General features: G+C 36.6%; 1 protein-coding gene across 5 annotated transcripts in view; it reads left to right on the top strand.

The window, feature by feature from the left end:
- GKAP1 (G kinase anchoring protein 1) overlaps positions 1-19,244 on the top strand; it is a 92,034-nt gene that overhangs the window by 22,693 nt on the left and 50,097 nt on the right. For 4 of the 5 annotated variants that reach the window (XM_019966471.2, XM_019966470.2, XM_019966469.2 and 1 more), the window contains 3 exons: positions 4,652-4,729; positions 9,823-9,946; positions 12,784-12,806. In XM_019966471.2, the coding sequence (XP_019822030.1) occupies positions 4,652-4,729; positions 9,823-9,946; positions 12,784-12,806 (225 nt within the window). The remainder of the gene's footprint in view (positions 1-4,651; positions 4,730-9,822; positions 9,947-12,783; positions 12,807-19,244) is intronic. The other variant, XM_070795036.1, reaches the window with a different exon arrangement.

Here is a 19,244-nt window from a genome sequence, read left to right as displayed (position 1 = left end):
TTATCCAGTATCTATCTTTCAGGCCCAAACTTTTTTCCCCTCTCAGTTCTACCTTTACATGTACTGATAATTAATTATATTGAAAACTACATTTATAGCAGTCTTATGATTAATTCTCTAATTTAGACAACTTTAGGGAATTTGGAATCATGTTTTGTTTTTCTTGATATTGTAGCTTTGTGCTGCCTTTCTCCCTGTTATATGGAATCAAAAATCTTATTTTTGATTCATCCTTCTTTCATTCTTCATATTTAATCAGTGTTCTAAAACTTGGTCATTCTTTGCTGAGAAATGGTGTTCTTTGTTTCCTGCATTGCTATGGTCAGGTCCAGGTTTCTGTATGCTGGGACTGCAGTAGTTTAGCCAGACCCATTGATTCTAAGTTCTCATTCTCCTAATATGCCAGTTTATTTCTTTAAAATCACTTTTATCAGTGTTCCTCTTTGATCTGTCCTGAATCCCTAGTTTTTAGGGAGTGTCTGGAACCCAATTTTACCTACCTAAACAGTCTTATTTTCTCCTGTTCTCCAGCATAGAGAAGAGGAATTCTTATTTACTGTGTGCAACTCTTGTGCAAGGTAGGCACTGTACTAGGTACTTTACATATATTATAGCTTTAAATTTTTAAAAGTACCCTGCAAGGTAGGTATTTAAGTTCTCTTTTTATGTATAAATATACTTGAGATTCTGGAGAAGACAATGGCAGCCCACTCCAGTACTCTTGCCTGGAAAATCCCATGGACGGAGGAGCCTGGTAGGCTGCAGTCCATGGGGTCGCTAGGAGTCGGACTTGACTAAATGACTTCACTTTCACTTTTCACTTTCATGCGTTGGAGAAGGAAATGGCAACCCACTCCAGTGTTCTTGCCTGGAGAATCCCAGGGACGGGGGAGCCTGGTGGGCTGCCGTCTATGGGGTTGTACAGAGTTGGACACTACTGAAGCGACTTAGCAGCAGCAGCAAACTTGAAATTCACAGAAGAACGTAACTTGCCCCATTTCACAGCTAGCATGGGTAGAAGAGAAATTTAAATCATCCACCTGTGTGATCTCTCAAAGCCTGTGTTTTTTCACATTCCTCTTGTATTTCATAGAACTCATCTTTTATCATGTATCCCATGATGTGTCTGTTCTTAATATCATACTTTTGTTCATATGACTCTTTCTCCTAAAATACTTTCATTCCTTTTCTACCTATCCAAATGATATCTATCCTTTAAGGACCAACTTAATAGTTTCTTTTGTGTATGCTTCTTTGTTCTTGTTTACCTTTTTCCCCTCAACTTTTGTAGCACTTTTAATATCTCATTCTGTTCTCTGTGTGTCATGTGCATAAGTTTTCTTTTCCCAACTGGGGTAGAAATGCTTTGAGGGCAAAAGCCAAATTTATGCTTCTTCTTTAAGGCCTACAGGCAAAGCACATAGAAGGTTCTCTATGAATCCTTATAAACTGATTGATCATATAGTGACATTTTATAAGTTGTTTGTAGTTTTAATAAAGCTAAACTGAAATTTAAATCATTTTATCCTAATTGTATTTCCTTGTATACTAGTTTTTGTTAATAATTAAAAGGTAAATGTAAGCTCTAAACTGCTATGTTTAGAATCAAATGTTGGGGAGAGCCATATTTTTTACTTTTAAAAGGTCCACTTCATTCATTTTTATCATGCTCTTAGAATCAGCTACCTATATACTTAAGTTATATGAGATAATATGAAAAAGAATAATGACATCTTGCAAGACTCCCACCTTCATCACCTCTTCTCTTGCCCAGGGATTTGTTTTTGGAATATTAGTCAGAATATGTGACATATTGGAAATAATCTTAAATGCCTTTTCTGTAAATTTTAAATGTCATTAATATGGGTTAATAGCATGGTGGTAAATTGAAACAACTTTGCTCAGAATAAATTTAAGTAGTTTTGTTACTTTTTCTATGGTGTTACTTTTGCTATGCTCTAATTATATTGAAATATTTTGTACTCTGTTTGCTTTGTGTTTTGGTGGAAAGATTGATATAAATTTCCTTTTTTTGTGTGATACTAACATGAATCCATGTCATTAACATGGAAGTAAGATTGCTGGGAGAAAAATAAGCAACTTCAGATAATGCAGATGATACCGCTCTAATGGCAGAAAGTGAAGAGGAACTAAAGAGCCTCTTGATGAAGGTGAAAGAGGAGAGTGAAAAATCTGGCTTGAAACTCAACATTCAAAAAACTAAGATCATAGCATACAGTCCCATCACTTCATGACAAATAGAAGGGGGAAAAATGGAAACAGTGACAGGTTTTATTTTCTTGAGGTCCAAAATCACTGCCGATGGTGACTGCAGCCATGAAATGAAACTATACTTGCTCCTTGGAAGAAAAGCTATGACAAACCTAGACAGCGTATTAAAAAGCAGAGACATCACTTTGCCAACAAAGGTCTGCATAATCAAAGCTATGGTTTTCTAGTAGTCACGTAAGGGTGTGAGAGTTGGATCATAAAGAAGGCCGAGTGCCTAAGATTTGATGCTTTCGAACTGTAGTTCTGTAGAAGACGCTTTTAAGAATCCCTAGGACAGCACAGAGATCAAACCAGTCAATCTTAAAGGTAATCAACCCTGAATAGTCACTGAAGGACTGATACTGAAGCTGATGAAACTCCAATAATTTGGCCGCTGATGTGAAGAGCCAGCTGCATTGGAAAAGACTCTGATGCTGGGAAAGACTGAAGGCAGAAGAGGGCAACAGAATTAGATAGTTGGATGGCATCACCAACTCAATGAATATGAGTTTGAACAAACTCTGGGAGATGGTGAAGAACAAGGAAGCCTGGCATCCTGCAATTCATGGGGTCACAATGAGTTGGACATGGCTTAGTGACTGGACAACTACAACAACAACATGAATCCAATTTGTTTTTACCTTTTAACTTTAAATACACATTTATATAATAAAGTATAAAAAGTTAGCCTTTAAGAAAGATTACTTTTTCCTGATCATTATTCATTTGGATTGAAGTAATTCTTCAGTTCTTTCAATTATTCCTTAGAAAAAGTATGTACAATTCACTTGGGAATTAACGAGAATTTCTGTATGCCCTTATTTACAATTTCAGTTCTAATTGTATTTTTCTCTGAGTTAGATTAATTTTTTTGTGATAAGCCTAGTTTTTCCCCTCTTTTTGTTATCTCAGTATAGGGTTGGATGAGATACTTTCAAAGGGATAACATTGATTAGAAATAAATGATTTACCAGGTCCTGATGTCCAGTGTTAACATTTTTCTAATTTTCAAGGTATCCCTTTGAAACAGATTACTGCTTTTAGGAACTTATTTCTGTTTTAGTTCAGTTTTTTAAAATTGTTAAGCAGCAGAAACAATTCTGAGTAACTTGGGCAAAAAATAATTTGGTAAATGATACTAATTAACAGATTTGAATTAAAAACTAAACAATGAGACCTTGGGAATGAGGAAAACTAAGAAATTCTGGGGTGCTCTTAGGCATGAACTAGTAGAGCTAGTATACTCACTTTTAGAGGCTATAATCAGCTGATTGAACCCTACTTACTTTGTGTTTGTTCTCAAAATTTAATTCCCAAGAGAACAAAAAATAGCTGGGTCCTTTGCTCCCTTCCTGTTGGTGGTTGCAATGGCAGCTGGGGTGTTTGTGGATATGCTAGCGAGTGGTGTAAAGAATCAGGTGGTGACTGTCTTGCCAGAATCCTAGGACACTGGATTGAAGTGTTGTTATTCAGAGGAATAAAGGAAGGTATTGTGGACAGATTAAAAGCAATGCCCATTGAAGGTATGTTTTTATATGGTATGAATAAGTTGACACATACATGTAAACAAATCCAGGATAGTTTACTGTTGTCCTATTGCAACTATCCTATATTTAGCTGCAGACATACCTTACCTCCAAAGGTAGACAACCCAAAGTCTCATTCAGATACGGTACCAATTCTGTTGGGCAGTTAGGAAATAGGAAAAGTAAGTCTTAAAGACTAATTTGATTGGAGGTGGCAGGAGCTGAATTGTCAGAGGTTAAGGTGAGACTGAGTGGTGAGGGAGAGGAACCAAAAGATACAGATCACAAAGAATCATTTTACTACAGTAGTATTAGATGACTTTAAAGGTAGACCAGTCATACAAAAGGAATAAAAAGAAAACAATAAAAAGATGCACTGTAATTTTACTGTAACATAAGGCATATGCCAAAACAATTGGTCACCTTATTTAAAGGTTCTGTACCTGCAAATTAGGCTATATTAAGGACATGGTATGTTTTATAATGCTTATTGAGTTTTTAGTATTCTTATTTGTTTTTAGTAACATTATATTTTGTGCCTCCAAAACTAGATACCATCTTTGACATCTGTTATAGTGTCAATTTCTTTGTAAGATTTTTTTTATTAGAGTAAAAAGATTGTGTTACACAACAGATAATTGACAATGAGGAAGTAAAAATATCAAAATTGTAAGTTTTTGCTTTGGTATCATCTATAAAACATGGAGTTCTCTACTTTGGTATGGATAGATAACTTTGGAGAACCCAACTGTTTTTTAAAGTATTTTTTTTCTTATTCTGTATATATTATCATGGTTATTTCACTGGTGTCATATAATGCTATATCTGTTTATTGTGAAACTTTTTACTTTTAGCTGACATCTGAAATGTTTGAAGCAGATCTTGAGAAGGCATTGTTGCTGAGTAAATTAGAATATGAAGAACACAAAAAGGTATTTACACATTTATTGATGTAGATATTTTAAGTCATCGAAAGTTTGAACCAGCCTTCCTAAATTTTGTATAAAAGTTCTCCTTTAAACTCTGTCGTAAAAATCCATCCTTGTATCAAAGTATTAACATAAAGTTTTTATGAGATTCTCCTCAAGTTTTGAGAGATACCACAAACATGTGGACTAAGCTTTGTCTGGTGATTTGGAATGTTTAGTTAAGAAATTTCTCCACCCACGATGAAAGGGAGAGAGGAAATGAATAGCAGATGATTTATTTTATCTTATTTTAAATGAACATAGAAAATAGTTAAGATTTAAAAATTTGAGTAACTCTGTGTACAGGGGCATCCATTAAAACACCCTCTACTGAAGATACACTGTAGTTAAAGTAAATGAGAGGACGTTTCTGATAATTTGACCTTGTGAATTTAGCATTTATCACTAAGCTTTGATATAGGGCTATGTGTTGAAATGCATTATATAGCTTATAACTATAAAAAAGTAGCATTTGTTTCTATTTTATATATTTAAATTGAGCATTTATATTATCTCCATATTGTTTAACATTTTAGTCTTTTGCATACATTGGTAATTTTTTTTTGGTCTGTAAAATTTACTCAACTTGTGGTTACTTAGTGGTTGATCACAAATGGCCTTTGGGCTTACGGGCCTTTAGACTATATCACTGTACACTAACTCCTTCACTCAACATGAAGGGTGTAGAGAAGTGAACATTTACAGTAGATGATTTTGCCATTTATTTGTAGCTCAAGGGAAGAGGATGAAAGTTGCTATTAGACTGGACTTGGTACACTGTATGTGTTAGTTTCATTTTTCATGTCCCTATTTGTATTATCTGGAATAATCAAGGATAACTGTAATCCTTACTGTTATTTGTTCATTTAGACACAAAGCTGGCAATTACAAAAGTGGATTCAGCTAGCTTTACTATGATTTAATCATTTAAATGACCTTTCAGATTACACTGGAAAAATCCTCCTGACTTGCTCGGTTCGAAGATAAAATTTATCAAATAGAGTATTACCATACAGTGACGATTTGTTGTTAAATATATATCTACATTCTAAAGCTAAAAGCAATAGCCATACCTATAGAGGAGGAGTAGAGTCGATGATATTGGTAAAATATGCTCCCAGCCAGGTTTTTGATGCAGTCATAGGCCTGGTCGGAGAAGCAATGGCACCTCACTCCAGTACTCTTGCCTGGAAAATCCCATTGACGGAGGAGCCTGGAAGTCTGCAGTCCATGGGGTCGCTGAGGTTCAGACATGACTGAGCGACTTCACTTTCACCTTTCACTTTCATGCATTGGAGAAGCAAATGGCAACCCACTCCAGTGTTCTTGCCTGGAGAATCCCAGGGACAGGGGAACCTGGTGGGCTGCCGTCTATGGGGTCACACAGAGTTGGACACGACTGAAGCGACTTAGCAATAGGCCTGGTACCTAAAAGCGCAGGTTTTATCAGACTATAATGATTCTCAGAGATGGTCAAACTCCTTTTCTAGGTGATGACTGCTGCTGCTGCTGCTTAGTTACTTCAGTTGTGTCCAACTCTGTGCTGCCCTATGGACTACAGCCTGTGGACAGGCTTCTCTGTCCATGAGATTCTCTAGGAAAGAATACTGGAGTGGGTTGCCATACCTTCCTCCAGGGGATCTTCCTGACCCAGGGATCAAACCCGGGTCTCCTGCATTGCTGGCACATTCTTTACTGCTGAGCCACGAGGGAAGCCCCATGCAATAGCTAGTTTGATGTAATTACACTGATGTAGATATTCAGTCAATATTCCGAAAAAATAAATATGATTGTTTTAGCCTAAAGGTTTTCATAATAGCTAAAGTGTGGGATGGCATTTTCTATCCTGTCACTCACTCACCAAATATTTTTTTGAATAGTCAAAAATTGCTAGGCATGCAGTACAAAGATAGAGACATGGTCCAAGCTATTGAATTTAGTAGAAGGAGTGAAGTGAGAGACACACATATAATTGTAGTGTATAGTATTGAGAGATTTTATGTTTTCATTGCAGTGGGCATTCAGTAAGATAGAAGTTTCTGTGCTTTTGATGGGGGTGGATTTCAGGAAGGGATTCTTTTTTTGTTTGATAAATCTGAAGTGTTAACAGTATGTAAATATAAGATGTATAGTGTGTTAGTTTGATATATTTGTATATTGTAGTATGATTGCCAGTGAAGTGATATTTATCATATGATAGTGTTATAGTATTTAGTATTATTGATTTTTATTCATTATACTGTGCATTGGATCTCTGTGGTTTATTTATTACTCATTATAAGTTTGTATACTTAAACAGCGTTGGTCTCATCTTACCATCCCCTGGTAACTACTTTTACTCTTTTTTAATAGGTTTGACTTTTTTCTTTTAAAAAAGATTCCTTATATAAGTGATATCATTCAGTACTTCTCTTTCTCTAACTTATTTCACTGAGCATAATGTTATCAAGGTATATCCATGTTGTGACAGGATATCTTAGGATGGCAGGATATCTTAGGAAAAGGTTCTTAAAGAGGAGTCTTACTTGATGTATTAAAAGTTCATCCGTAGGCAAGAGAAAGGCATTCTCAAGAAAGGAGAGGTGAGTTTATGTCTTGTATGTATACATGTGAAAGAGTAGCATTTTGAAAAACTGTAATTTAGTACCTAGAGTTGCTGGAGATACTGCCTCCAGAATAGACTGTAAATATTGTGTGCAGACTTAGGAGATTGACTTTCATACACTTGTTGGGAGAGAGCTGTTGAATATTTGTAACTTTTAGATTTCAGATTTTCATTTTAGAAACTCATGCTATAACAGTGTAGAAGATGAGTGGTGGGGCTAAAACTAGAGAGTATTGTAATGTCAAGTTAAAGAAGGCAAGGGAAATGACAAAGTATGAAGTCCATGGAGTTGTATGAGTCAGACATGACTGAGCAACTGAACTGAACTGAACTTCCCTGCTGGGGATGAATAAATGAGAATAGATTTAAGAGCTCTTTAGGAGATAAACTCAACAAGACCTAGTAACTAATTTGCATATAAAATATAAAGGAAGAATAGGCAAAGATCACTGAGGTTTCTAGCCTAGACAGTGTAATGATGGTGATACTAAATAAGGTACTCACTAGGAGTTCAACACGCTTAGTTTGCAGATGTTTATTGAACATTCCATGTGAGTTGTCTGTACGTACACAAGTCATCAGGTAGAACTTTAAATTTTGAGGAACAACAGGTATAAAGGATATGAAGATAGGTTAAGGATGGAATAGTGGTGAACAGCACCTGCATTTTATTTTATTTTTCAAAATTTTATTTTATTTTTAAACTTTACAATATTGTATTGGTTTTGCCAAATATCAAAATGAATCCACCACAGGTATACATGTGTTCCCCATCCTGAACCCTCCTCCCTCCTCCCTCCTCATACCATCCCTCTGGGTCGTCCCAGTGCACCAGCCCCAAGCATCCAGTATTGTGCATCGAACCTGGACTGGCGACTCGTTTCATACATGATATTTTACATGTTTCAATGCCATTCTCCCAAATGTTCCCACCCTCTCCGTCTCCCACAAAGTCCATAAGACTGTTCTATACATCAGTGTCTCTTTTGCTGTCTCACATACAGGGTTATCATTACCATCTTTCTAAATTCCATATATATGCGTTAGTATAGTGTATTGGTGTTTTTCTTTCTGGCTTACTTCACTCTGTATAATAGGCTCCAGTTTCATCCACCTCATTAGAACTGATTCAAATGTTTTCTTTTTAATGGCTGAGTAATACTCCATTGTGTATATGTACCACAGCTTTCTTATCCATTCATCTGCTGATGGACATCTAGGTTGCTTCCATGTCCTGGCTATTATAAACAGTGCTGCGATGAACACTGGGGGACACGTGTCTCTTTCCCTTCTGGTTTCCTCAGTGTGTATGCCCAGCAGTGGGATTGCTGGATCATAAGGCAGTTCCATTTCCAGTTTTTTAAGGAATCTCCACACTGTTCTCCATAGTGGCTGTACTAGTTTGCATTCCCACCAACAGTGTAAGAGGGTTCCCTTTTCTCCACACCCTCTCCAGCATTTATTGCTTATAGACTTTTGGATCGCAGCCATTCTGACTGGCGTGAAATGGTACCTCATAGTGGTTTTGATTTGCATTTCTCTGATAATGAGTGATGTTGAGCATCTTTTCATGTATTTGTTAGCCATCTGTATGTCTTCTTTGGAGAAATGTCTCTTTAGTTCTTTGGCCCATTTTTTGATTGGGTCATTTATTTTTCTGGAATTGAGCTGTAGGAGTTGCTTGTATATTTTTGAGATTAGTTGTCAGTTGCTTCATTTGCTATTATTTTCTCCCATTCTGAAGGCTGTCTTTTCACCTTGCTAATAGTTTCCTTTGTTGCAGCACCTGCATTTTAAAGAACATAGTTGGGAAAAGAGAAACCAGTGAAGGAGAAATAAGCATAGTCAGAAGTGTATTGAAAAAACCAAGAGATGCTTAAAAAAAAAAAGTTTTTGGCTTTGAAAAAGAAAACTGAAAGTGTGAGTTGGTCAGTTGTGTCTGACTCTGCCACCCGGTGGACTGTAGCCTCTGTCCATAGAATTCTCCAGGCAAGAATACTGGAGTGGATTGCCATTCCCTTCTCCAGGGAATCTTCCCAATCCAGAGATCAAACCTGAGTCTCCCGCATTGCAGGCAGATTCTTTACCATCTGAGCCACCAGGAGGCTGACTTTAATTTTAGTGTCAGAGACTAGCAGAAGCCAGATTTCAGTTTGCTTGCAAAAGGAAATTGACCCTAGATTATTGTGTTAACTTTGGTCCTGAAATGAAGAGGATGAGCAACTCAATAGATCAAGGTATAGCTTTTAATTTTTATTTTAGTGTTTAATAGTCAAAAGATTAAGTATATCTGTAAACAGGTAACTTTTTATACAGTTTGGCTAGCCTCTGTTTTGATTTTTTTATTTGCCTCTTATCTTTAAAAATATAACTTTAAGAAACATATTCCACATTGGTGAATTGATTTTACTAGTGTAAACCAAGCTTAATTATTGTTGGTAATTTTTTTTAGGAATATGAAAATGCTGAAAATGCATCGACTCAGTCAAAGGTTATGAATAAAAAAGACAAAAGAAAGACTCATCAGGGAAAAGACAAACCTCTCACAATATCACTAAAAGAGTTTCAATCTGAAGGTAATATATGTACAAAATCTATTAAGCCAGAGAAACTATTCTGAGTCTTTGTATACTTAAGTTTAAGTACCTTTCTAATTTTTAAAATAAGATTGTTTCATTAATATGTTACTTAGAATGTAAAACATGTAAACCTGCTTGGAAATAAACTATTTGGGGGTTAAAGTGATTTAAACACAGTCATTAAAATCTCATAAAATTTCAGTAAGAATTTATCTTTCTGTATTTCTGAATTTGCCCCTTTTCTAAAATTCACTGAAAATAAAAATTGATATTTGTAGTTTTGAGTCATCTTGAAACATGTTATTGTCCTTACACATAAAGTAATTTGACTTACACTAGACCAGAAATAGGGGGCTTCCCAGGTGGCGCAGTGGAAGAGAATCTGCCTGCCAGTGCAGGAGACATAGGAAACATGGGTTTGATCCCTGGGTTGGAAAGATCCCCTGGAGAAGGAAATGGTAACCCACTCCTGTAATCTTGCCTAGAGAATCCCATGGACAGAAGAGCCTGGTAAGCTACAGTCCATGGGGTTGCAAAAGAGTTAGACACGACTTAACAACTAAATAACAACAAGCCATGCTTATACCAGTCAAAACAGTTGCTGAACAGATAAACAGCAAGGTCCAACTGTACTGCAGGGAATTATATTCAAAGGAAAATAAGAGTAGTTGCTGACCAAATGAACAGCTGTTTGTTCATTGATCTTGAAGTCAGTTTGACTCTTATGAATTTAAACTTAATGCATTGGTCACCCCGTGGACTGTAGCCCACCAGGCTCCTCTGTCCATGGAATTCTGCAGGCAGAGAATACTGGAGTGGGTTGCTATTCCCTTCTCCAAGGGATCTTCCCAACCTGGGGATCGAACCCAGATCTCCTGCATTAGAGGCAGATTCTTTACCATCTAAGCCACCAGGGAAACCGTCAATGAGGATTAGTAAGACCATAACAGTAATATATTTAAAAAAAAACTTCACTGTTTTTAGAAACAAGCCTGTCTGTGAGTTCAGTTCAGTCACTCAGTCGTGTCCAACTCTTTGCAACCCCATGAACCGCAGCACACCAGGCCTCCCTGTGCATCACCAACTCCCGGAATACACCCAAACCCATGTCCATCGAGTCAATGATGCCATCCAACCATCTGATCCTCTTGTCATCCCCTTCTCCTTCTGCCCTCAATCTTTCCCAGCATCAGGGTCTTTCCAAATGAGTCAGCTCTTTGCATCAGGTGGCCAAAGTATTGGAGTTTCAGCTTCAACATCAGTCCCTCCAGTGAATACCCAGGACTGATCTCCTTTAGGTTGGATATCCTTCTAGTCTGTGAAGTTAGGAATAAATTTAGAGGATTGCATTGTATACATTTAAGGATGAGGAAAGTTTTTCCTATAGCTGACTTTTCTGATTAAGTCACTTTGTTTTGGGGTTAAAACAACAGATACATGTTAAATTTCCAGTTTTAGTAAGAATGATTTTATATAAGAGTTATATCATTATAAACTAGGCAAAGATATGAAAAGAATGTTTTTTAAAACTTTAGTTTATTTATCATATGTTGAAATATTATGTAAATTTATTAGACGAGTTGAGAATGACATTAGTATGCTATTGTTAAAGGCAGGCTGCACAGCTGTTTCAAAACATGATAAACACAATCATGGTTCTTGCCTGGGTTTCTGGCTTCACGTTGAATACCAAGTAGAACATGCAAGAAGAATGACTGAGTAGCCTATCAGGATTTGGTAGTTTGACCTCAAACACGATTTTGACATTTACTGGGTTTATGGACTCTATTCTGATCAGTGGATACTTTAGAGAATTGGACCCAGCTTTTAGGTTTGCAAATAGATTTCTCATAAGAAACTATGCTGTTAAATTATTTTTAGTCCTTGAGAATGGAAAGTTTCTACTGTGCCTGGGAAGCATTGTTAAATATTAGATACCTTGATCATCTCCAGTTTAAATAAAAACACTTGCTACCTATTAGTTTCAACCTTTTGTCTATGTGGATTCCCAGTGTCTTCCTTGTAATCATTTCCCAGAAATACTGTGTTGTTACTAAGTCAGTGGTTTAATTGTTTAATTTCGATATAGCTATGTCAACATAAATGTACATTAATTTTTAGAATTTTTTTCACAATATTATCATACCACTATAATATGTAGTTTTAAATTTTAAGAAACCCAGCTAATAGTTTTACAGGACACAAATTACTATTCTACCTTTTATCCCACAAAGGCAGTGGTCCGTACAATCTTTACACTAACAGAACCCTGTGATTTGATTTTAGACATGTTTACCTCCCTTCAAGTGCTCCTCCCTCCAAAAAAATTATGTGAAACAACAAATCTAAAATATATGACATTCAAATGTTTAGAATTTAATAATACCCCTTGGTATGGGTGGCATTTAGTGGGATATGAGTCCTTAAGCTGAGCAAATTAGTAATTATATGGTAAATTTTAACATCTTATCCCTAGAAAAATAAATCTGATGTGAGTCCCAGACAACCCCCAAATGACTTCTGTAACTCTTATTGTTGTTGTTCAGTCGCTAAGTTATAGCCAACTCTTTTGTAGCCCACCAGGCTTCTCTGTCCATGGATTTTCCTAGGCAAGAATATTGGAGTGAGTTGCCATCTCCTTCTCAAGGGGATCTTCTTGATTCAGGGATGTAGGCAGATTCTTTACTGCTGAGCCACCAGAGAAGCCTGGTGTAACTCTTAGAATTTTGAAATTCTTTTCAATAACTTAGTTTAAATATTTTGTACATATTGAAATATTTTACATGTTAATGTCCTTCAACGAAGTCTCACCATTTTTTTTTGTTTGTTTACAGATCACATTAGTAAAAAGACTGAGGTAAGTGTTGTTGTAACCATCTTTATTCTAGAAGACATTTGTTGGTTTTAAGAGTAGTACTTTAGTGTTTTGAGATATAGCCATTTAAAGGATAGCTCACGTTTGTCATGAATAACTAAACTCAATCCTTTGCTTGCAATTTAAATGATATAAAGTACAGTACAGTAGAATAAAAATACTATTTGCATGAAATACAGTATCATTTGACTTTAGCAACCTAATTACTGTGTGTTTGAATGTTACCACATGTAAGCTTAAAATTTTAGGGAAAAGTAGTATAATACTTCAACCTTTATTAAAAAAAAATGGTGAAACCATGACTCAGGATATTTTGGAATTATAGAGATTGTGAGGTAAGCTGTGATTTTACTGTTTATACCTGTGGATAAGATTAACCTGGTCATATATTTCTCTTATCATTTGCCATTAGAGGGTAGTGCAACCTACACATACTTTTCTAGTGTTATTGGTTACTTTTTTCTGTTAAGACTAATACAGTCTCTATAAACCTTTTAGCATTGGCAGATACTTTTATAAAATACTTGTAATATTGAGGAAGGTACTAATAAAATGTTAAGAGTTCTTTGGCTTCTTTAGGTAATAATCTAAGGTTTCATTATTTTGTGTCATGTATATTTTCTTGTTAGTAATTCCATTAATTGATTTTTTTAATAGTCAGGTGTTCCTTGATTTCACTGTAGAATACATGCATAGTTTTGACTATTTTTGTTGTTGCAGATGTTTTCTTGACAGGTCAGGGAAATGAAATCCTTTCTAAGAAAACGACATCTATATAACTCTGTAACTATATTAGTAATATAGTCCTCAGCTGTGCACACAAACACAAAACTCATTTATTGTTAAAACAGATGATTGAAATTCTTTTAAAGTTATTTACAAGCCACTATCGGACAAAGCAATGGCACCCCACTCCAGTACTCTTCCTGGAGAATCCCATGGACAGAGGAGCCTGGTAGGCTGCAGTCCATGGGGTCTCGAAGAGTTGGACATGACTGCGCGACTTCACTTTCACTTTTCACTTTCATGCATTGGAGAAGGAAATGGCAACCCACTCCAGTGTTCTTGCCTGGAGAATCCCAGGGACGGGGGAGCCTGGTAGGCTGCCATCTATGGGGTCACACAGAGTCGGACACGACTGAAGCGACTTAGCAGCAGCAGTAGCAGCACAAGCCACTATCACAGTTTTTAGATTAAAATTTAAATGCCTGCAAATATAGACTGAATATTATATATTAGAAGATCCCCTGAAGAACGGAATGGCTACCTGCTCCAGAATTCCTGCTTGGAGAATTCCATGAACAGTGGGCTACAGTCCATGGGATCAGAAAGGGTCAACATGACTGAGTGACTAACACACACATTAATTATGTGTTTGAAAGTGGAAGATGTGTACTTTTGGACTGATTTCATTTTTTTTTTTAATCCATTGATTTATTGGGAGGGTAGTTTTATGCAAATGATAAAGCAGATACACATATTCTTCAGATAGTACTGGCAACTGTTAGTGGAGGGAAAGATAATTTTTAAGAGCTATTTATGCTTACTTTTTTTTTCTTCACTGACATGAAAGGAAAAAAAAAAAGACTGACATGATTTATTTAATATATTTAACCCAAGTTGTATTTAAACAAACATGTGACATAACATATGTTTTGTGTTTCATTATAGTTTTAGGGCTGTATTTATCTATTTTAAAATAATTTGATATGTAATAAAATTCACTGTGAGTAATCTTGATTAAAATGTTGTAAACATTTGTAAATGCAGTCTAATTATAATTCATTTCCTACATAAATATTTTAAGAAATTGGTCACAAAAATATGTATCACATTATTCTATGATATGTATTAAAAATATACCAAAGTTACATTCTGCTACTATTGAATGTATTACTAATTTTATGGGGACTTGGATACTTAAACGGAAAAAATTGAAGAAAATAGGGAAATTGAAGAAATTAGGGAAATTCTTAAATTGAAGAAAAAGTAGAGAAAACCACTAGACCATTCAGGTATGACCCAAATCAAATCCATTATGAATATAAAGTGAAAGTGACAAATAGATTAAAGGGATTATATTTCATAGAGTGCCTGAAGAACTATGGATGGAAGTTCGTGACATTGAACAGAAGGCAGTGATCAAGACCATCCCTGAGAAAAAGAAATGCAAAAAGGCAAAATCGTTGTCTGAGGAGGCCTTTCAAATAGCTGAGGAAAGAAGAGAAGCTAAACGCAAGGAGAAAAGGAAAGATATTCCCATTTGAATGTACAGTTCCAAAGAAGAGCAAGGAGAGATAAGAAAGCCTTCCTCAGTGATCAGTGCAAAGAAATAAGAGGACAGCAGTAGAATGGGAAAGACTAAGAGATCTATTCAAAAAAATTGGAGATACCAAGGGAACATTTCGTGCAACGATGGGCACAATAAAGGACAGAAATGGCATGGATCTAACAGAAACAGAAGATATTAAGAAGAGGTAGCAAGAATACACAGAAGAACGATACAAAAAAGATCTTCATGACCCAGATAACCACGATGGTGTGATCACTCAGCTAGAGCCAGACATTCTGGAATGTAAAGTCAAGTGGGCCTTAGGAAGCATCACAACGAACAAAGCTAATGGAGGTGATGGAATTCCAGCTGAACTATCTCAAATCCTAAAAGATGATGCTGTCAAAGTGCTGCATTCAATATGCCAGCAAATTCGGAAAACCCAGCAGTGGCCACAGGACCACAGGAAAAGGTCAGTGTTCATTCCAGTCCCAAAGAAAGGCAATGTCAAAGAATGTTCAAACTACTGCACAATTGCACTCATCTCACACACTAGCAAAGTAATGCTCAAAATTCTCCAAGCCAGGCTTCAACAGTACGTGAACCGAGAACTTCCAGATCTTCAAGTTGGTTTTAGAAAATGCAGAGGAACCAGAGACCAAATTGCCAACATCCATTGGATCATAGAAAATGCAAGAGTATTGCAGGAAAACATCTGCTTTTGCTTAACTCTCTCCACTTCCCTTGAGTGTGGGATGTATTTAATAACTTGCTTCCAAAGGTAGACTATAGAAAGGGAGGGAAAGTAACTACACTGGAGAAACCTGGCAAACACAGCCTTGCCAGGTGATAAATGTTAATATTAGTGTTAAATCATGTTGGTAGTATGTATCCTTGATGTGATGAGAATGGCCTAATCCTCTGTGGTTTTTTCCCCTAAAACACATGTCTAGTTTTGAGAAAAATCAAACAAATGAATATCCAGGACCATGCAACATAATAACTGACCATTGTACCTATATGACTTGAAAACATAAAGGTCATCAAAAACAAAGTGTGAGAAAATGTCATGCTCAGAGAAGGCTAAGGAGACAGGATAACTAAATGTAATATATCCTGGATGGGATCTTGAAACAGAAAAAGAACATTAGAGAAAACTAGTTCTAGGGAAATCCAGATAAAGTGTGAAGTCTAATTATAGTAATATGCCAATAATGGTTCCGTAGTTGTAACAAGTGTACCACAATAATGTAAGAAGTTATCAACAAGGGACACTGGGTGAGAGATATGTATGGAAATTCTCTATTATCTGAAACTTTACTGTAAATCTAAGACTTCTCCACATTTAAAAGATAATTTTAAAAATTGATGAGTGAGTTCAAGTGTTGTGAGCCAATATAAAGTTAGGGTTAAGGCTGCAGCTGCTGCTGCTGCCGCTGCTAAGTCGCTTCAGTCGTGTCCGACTCTGTGTGACCCCATAGACGGCAGCCCACCAGGCTCCCCCATCCCTGGGATTCTCCAGGCAAGAACACTGGAGCGGGTTGCCATTTCCTTCTCCAATGCATGAGAGTGGAAAGTGAAAGTGAAGTCGCTCAGTCGTGTCTGACTCTTAGCGACCCCGTGGACTGCAGCCTACCAGGCTCCTCTGTCCATGGGATTTTCCAGGCAAGAGTACTGGAGTGGGGTGCCATTGCCTTCTCTGAGGGTTAAGGCTAGTAGCTATTAATAATTATTTCCTTGATTCATTATTTATTTAGAGCTGTTATTTAACTTTTTACTAAAGGAATACATGCATATAATAATAATTAAATGGTAGAATTTATAAAATCAGTGGTATCTCAACTATTGTCACTCCCTTACTACATATTAAAATCCTCCTCATGTTTCAAGATTGACTGTGTCAAGCTGTGCAAGTGTATTTAGAGTTTTTTGGAACGTGCTATACTTTCTCATACTACCTTGCCTCCCATGTATTCTTTTCTTCCATCTTTCTCAGTGGTGTCTTGTCTATGAATAGTTGTTAGTTCTTATAAGAGTGTGAAATCAGGAACAACATATGTCACCATCTTGGTGATGTCACACGCCTCCATCTTTATTTGGCTAACTATGCTTTAGAAACTTGGCCAAAGAGTCACTTTTTTCCCTGGAAAAGTTACCTCATCGTGGTCTTATTTAGATGCCCAAACATCCTGTGTATACTTGATAGCACTCAACATCCTGTTTTATCACTGTTTTGCTTCTTGACTAAAATTTGATTTTTTGGAAATCTGGGACCATATCTTACTGCTTTAATTTCTCTGGTAGTCCTAACTCCTTTCATAGTGTGTGTGTGTGTGTGTGTGTGCACATGTGCGTGCACTAACTCCTTTCATACTGTGTGTATGTGTGTGTGCTTGCCTGCACATGCATATGCTCAGTCTTGTCTTGACTCTCTGTGACCCCATGGACACATGAATGTTGATTGATGAATGAATGTTCTGCCTTCTTACTAAAACTTTCTCTAGCCTTTTTGGACTGCTTCTTCTGTGTATTTTTATCACACTGTAGCAGAGAAACCTGTTGTAATTGCTCTGCCAGTTCAAGCACATTGTTAGGGTCTTCATGGAGCTCAATATTAAGAAGAATTCTGAGACTGCATCCTTGCTCAGCAAGAAAAGTACCACTATCAGTTAATTATGTTCGCCATTAATAAAAGAGGAAAAAGTGGCGTCATGCTTTACAGGTATTTTTCATCTCTGACATGTTCAGAACAGTGCTTAATTATTTCATTTATTATTATATCGTGTGATAGTTTTTATCTTTCTCAGTAAATTGTGAGTTCCAAAAGAGTAGCTAATATGTAGCATAGTGCTAATTGCATAGTAAAGGTTTAACAAATAATTATTTCAAGTCAGATTCAAAACTTGAGTCTGTCAGGGTCTATTCTAGGAGAGAAAAGATAGGCTTATCCCATATATAATGTAATTTTTAATATTATGCTTACAGAAAGAACACCATTATTTAGATTTCTTCTTGGAATAAATTCAGAGCACTCAAATGTGGAAAAGAGAAATAACATACAGATGGAGCATTTTGAGGTTTCCATATTACTGTATAGTAAGGTATCTTAAAACTTGACAGCCAGGAGGCTGTTCTTCTAAAATGTGGCTTGGAGCCCTTAGAAATATGAAACGAATTGTCAACAAGTGCATTTGTATTTGTCAGTTTATAAATGATACGTTCTTCAGATAGAAAACAGGTACTCAGTGGGAAACTAGATTTGTTTTTAATTGAAGTATAATTTTCACACAGTAGAATGCACCAGTCTTAAGTATGCAGCTTTGACACATATGTAAAGTTATATGACCTACATTTCTATCAAGATAAAGAACATTTTCATTACATCAAAAAATTCCTTTCTGTACCATCCCTGTCATTCCTCGTGCCCTACCCTGCTTCCTACAGGCAACCAATTTTGTGGTTTCTACTGTCATAGATGAGTCTTGCCTCTTTATTTACAATAAAGCATGCAGTATGTTTTTCTGTGGTCTCAACATGTTTGAGGATTCATCCATGTTGTTGTGTATCACTGGTTCTTTTCCTTTCCATTGTTGAATTATGTTCTGTGGTGTAAACATGTCACAATGAGTTTATTCATTCCCCTGTTGGTGAACATTTGGTTTGTTTCCATTTTTTGACAGTTATGAATGAGGCTGCTATGATATTTTAAAGAATAGCTTTATCAAGGTATTATTTACAGGCACTATAAACATTCAGTTCAGTTCAGTCACTCAGTCGTGTCCGACTCTTTGCGACCCCATGAATAGCAGCACGCCAGGCTTCCCTGTCCATCACCAACTCCCGGAGTTCACTCAGACTCAGGTCCATCGAGTCAGTGATACTATCCAGCCATCTCATCCTCTGTCATCCCCTTCTCCTCCTGCCCCGAATCCCTCCCAGCATCAGAATCTTTCCCAGTGAGTCAACTCTTTGCATGAGGTGGCCAAAGTACTGGAGTTTCAGCTTTAGCATCATTCCCTCCAAAGAAATCCCAGGGCTGATCTCCTTCTGAATGGACTGGTTGGATCTCCTTGCAGTCCAAGGGACTCTCAAGAGTCTTCTCCAACACCACAGTTCAAAAGCATCAATTCTTCGGCGCTCAGCCTTCT

Source organism: Bos indicus, chromosome 8 (genome assembly GCF_029378745.1).
Source record: "Bos indicus isolate NIAB-ARS_2022 breed Sahiwal x Tharparkar chromosome 8, NIAB-ARS_B.indTharparkar_mat_pri_1.0, whole genome shotgun sequence".
NCBI classification, from domain to species: domain Eukaryota; kingdom Metazoa; phylum Chordata; class Mammalia; order Artiodactyla; family Bovidae; genus Bos; species Bos indicus.
The sequence above is the reverse complement of the archived record's forward strand: the minus strand, read 5'-3'. Positions and strand labels throughout refer to the sequence as shown.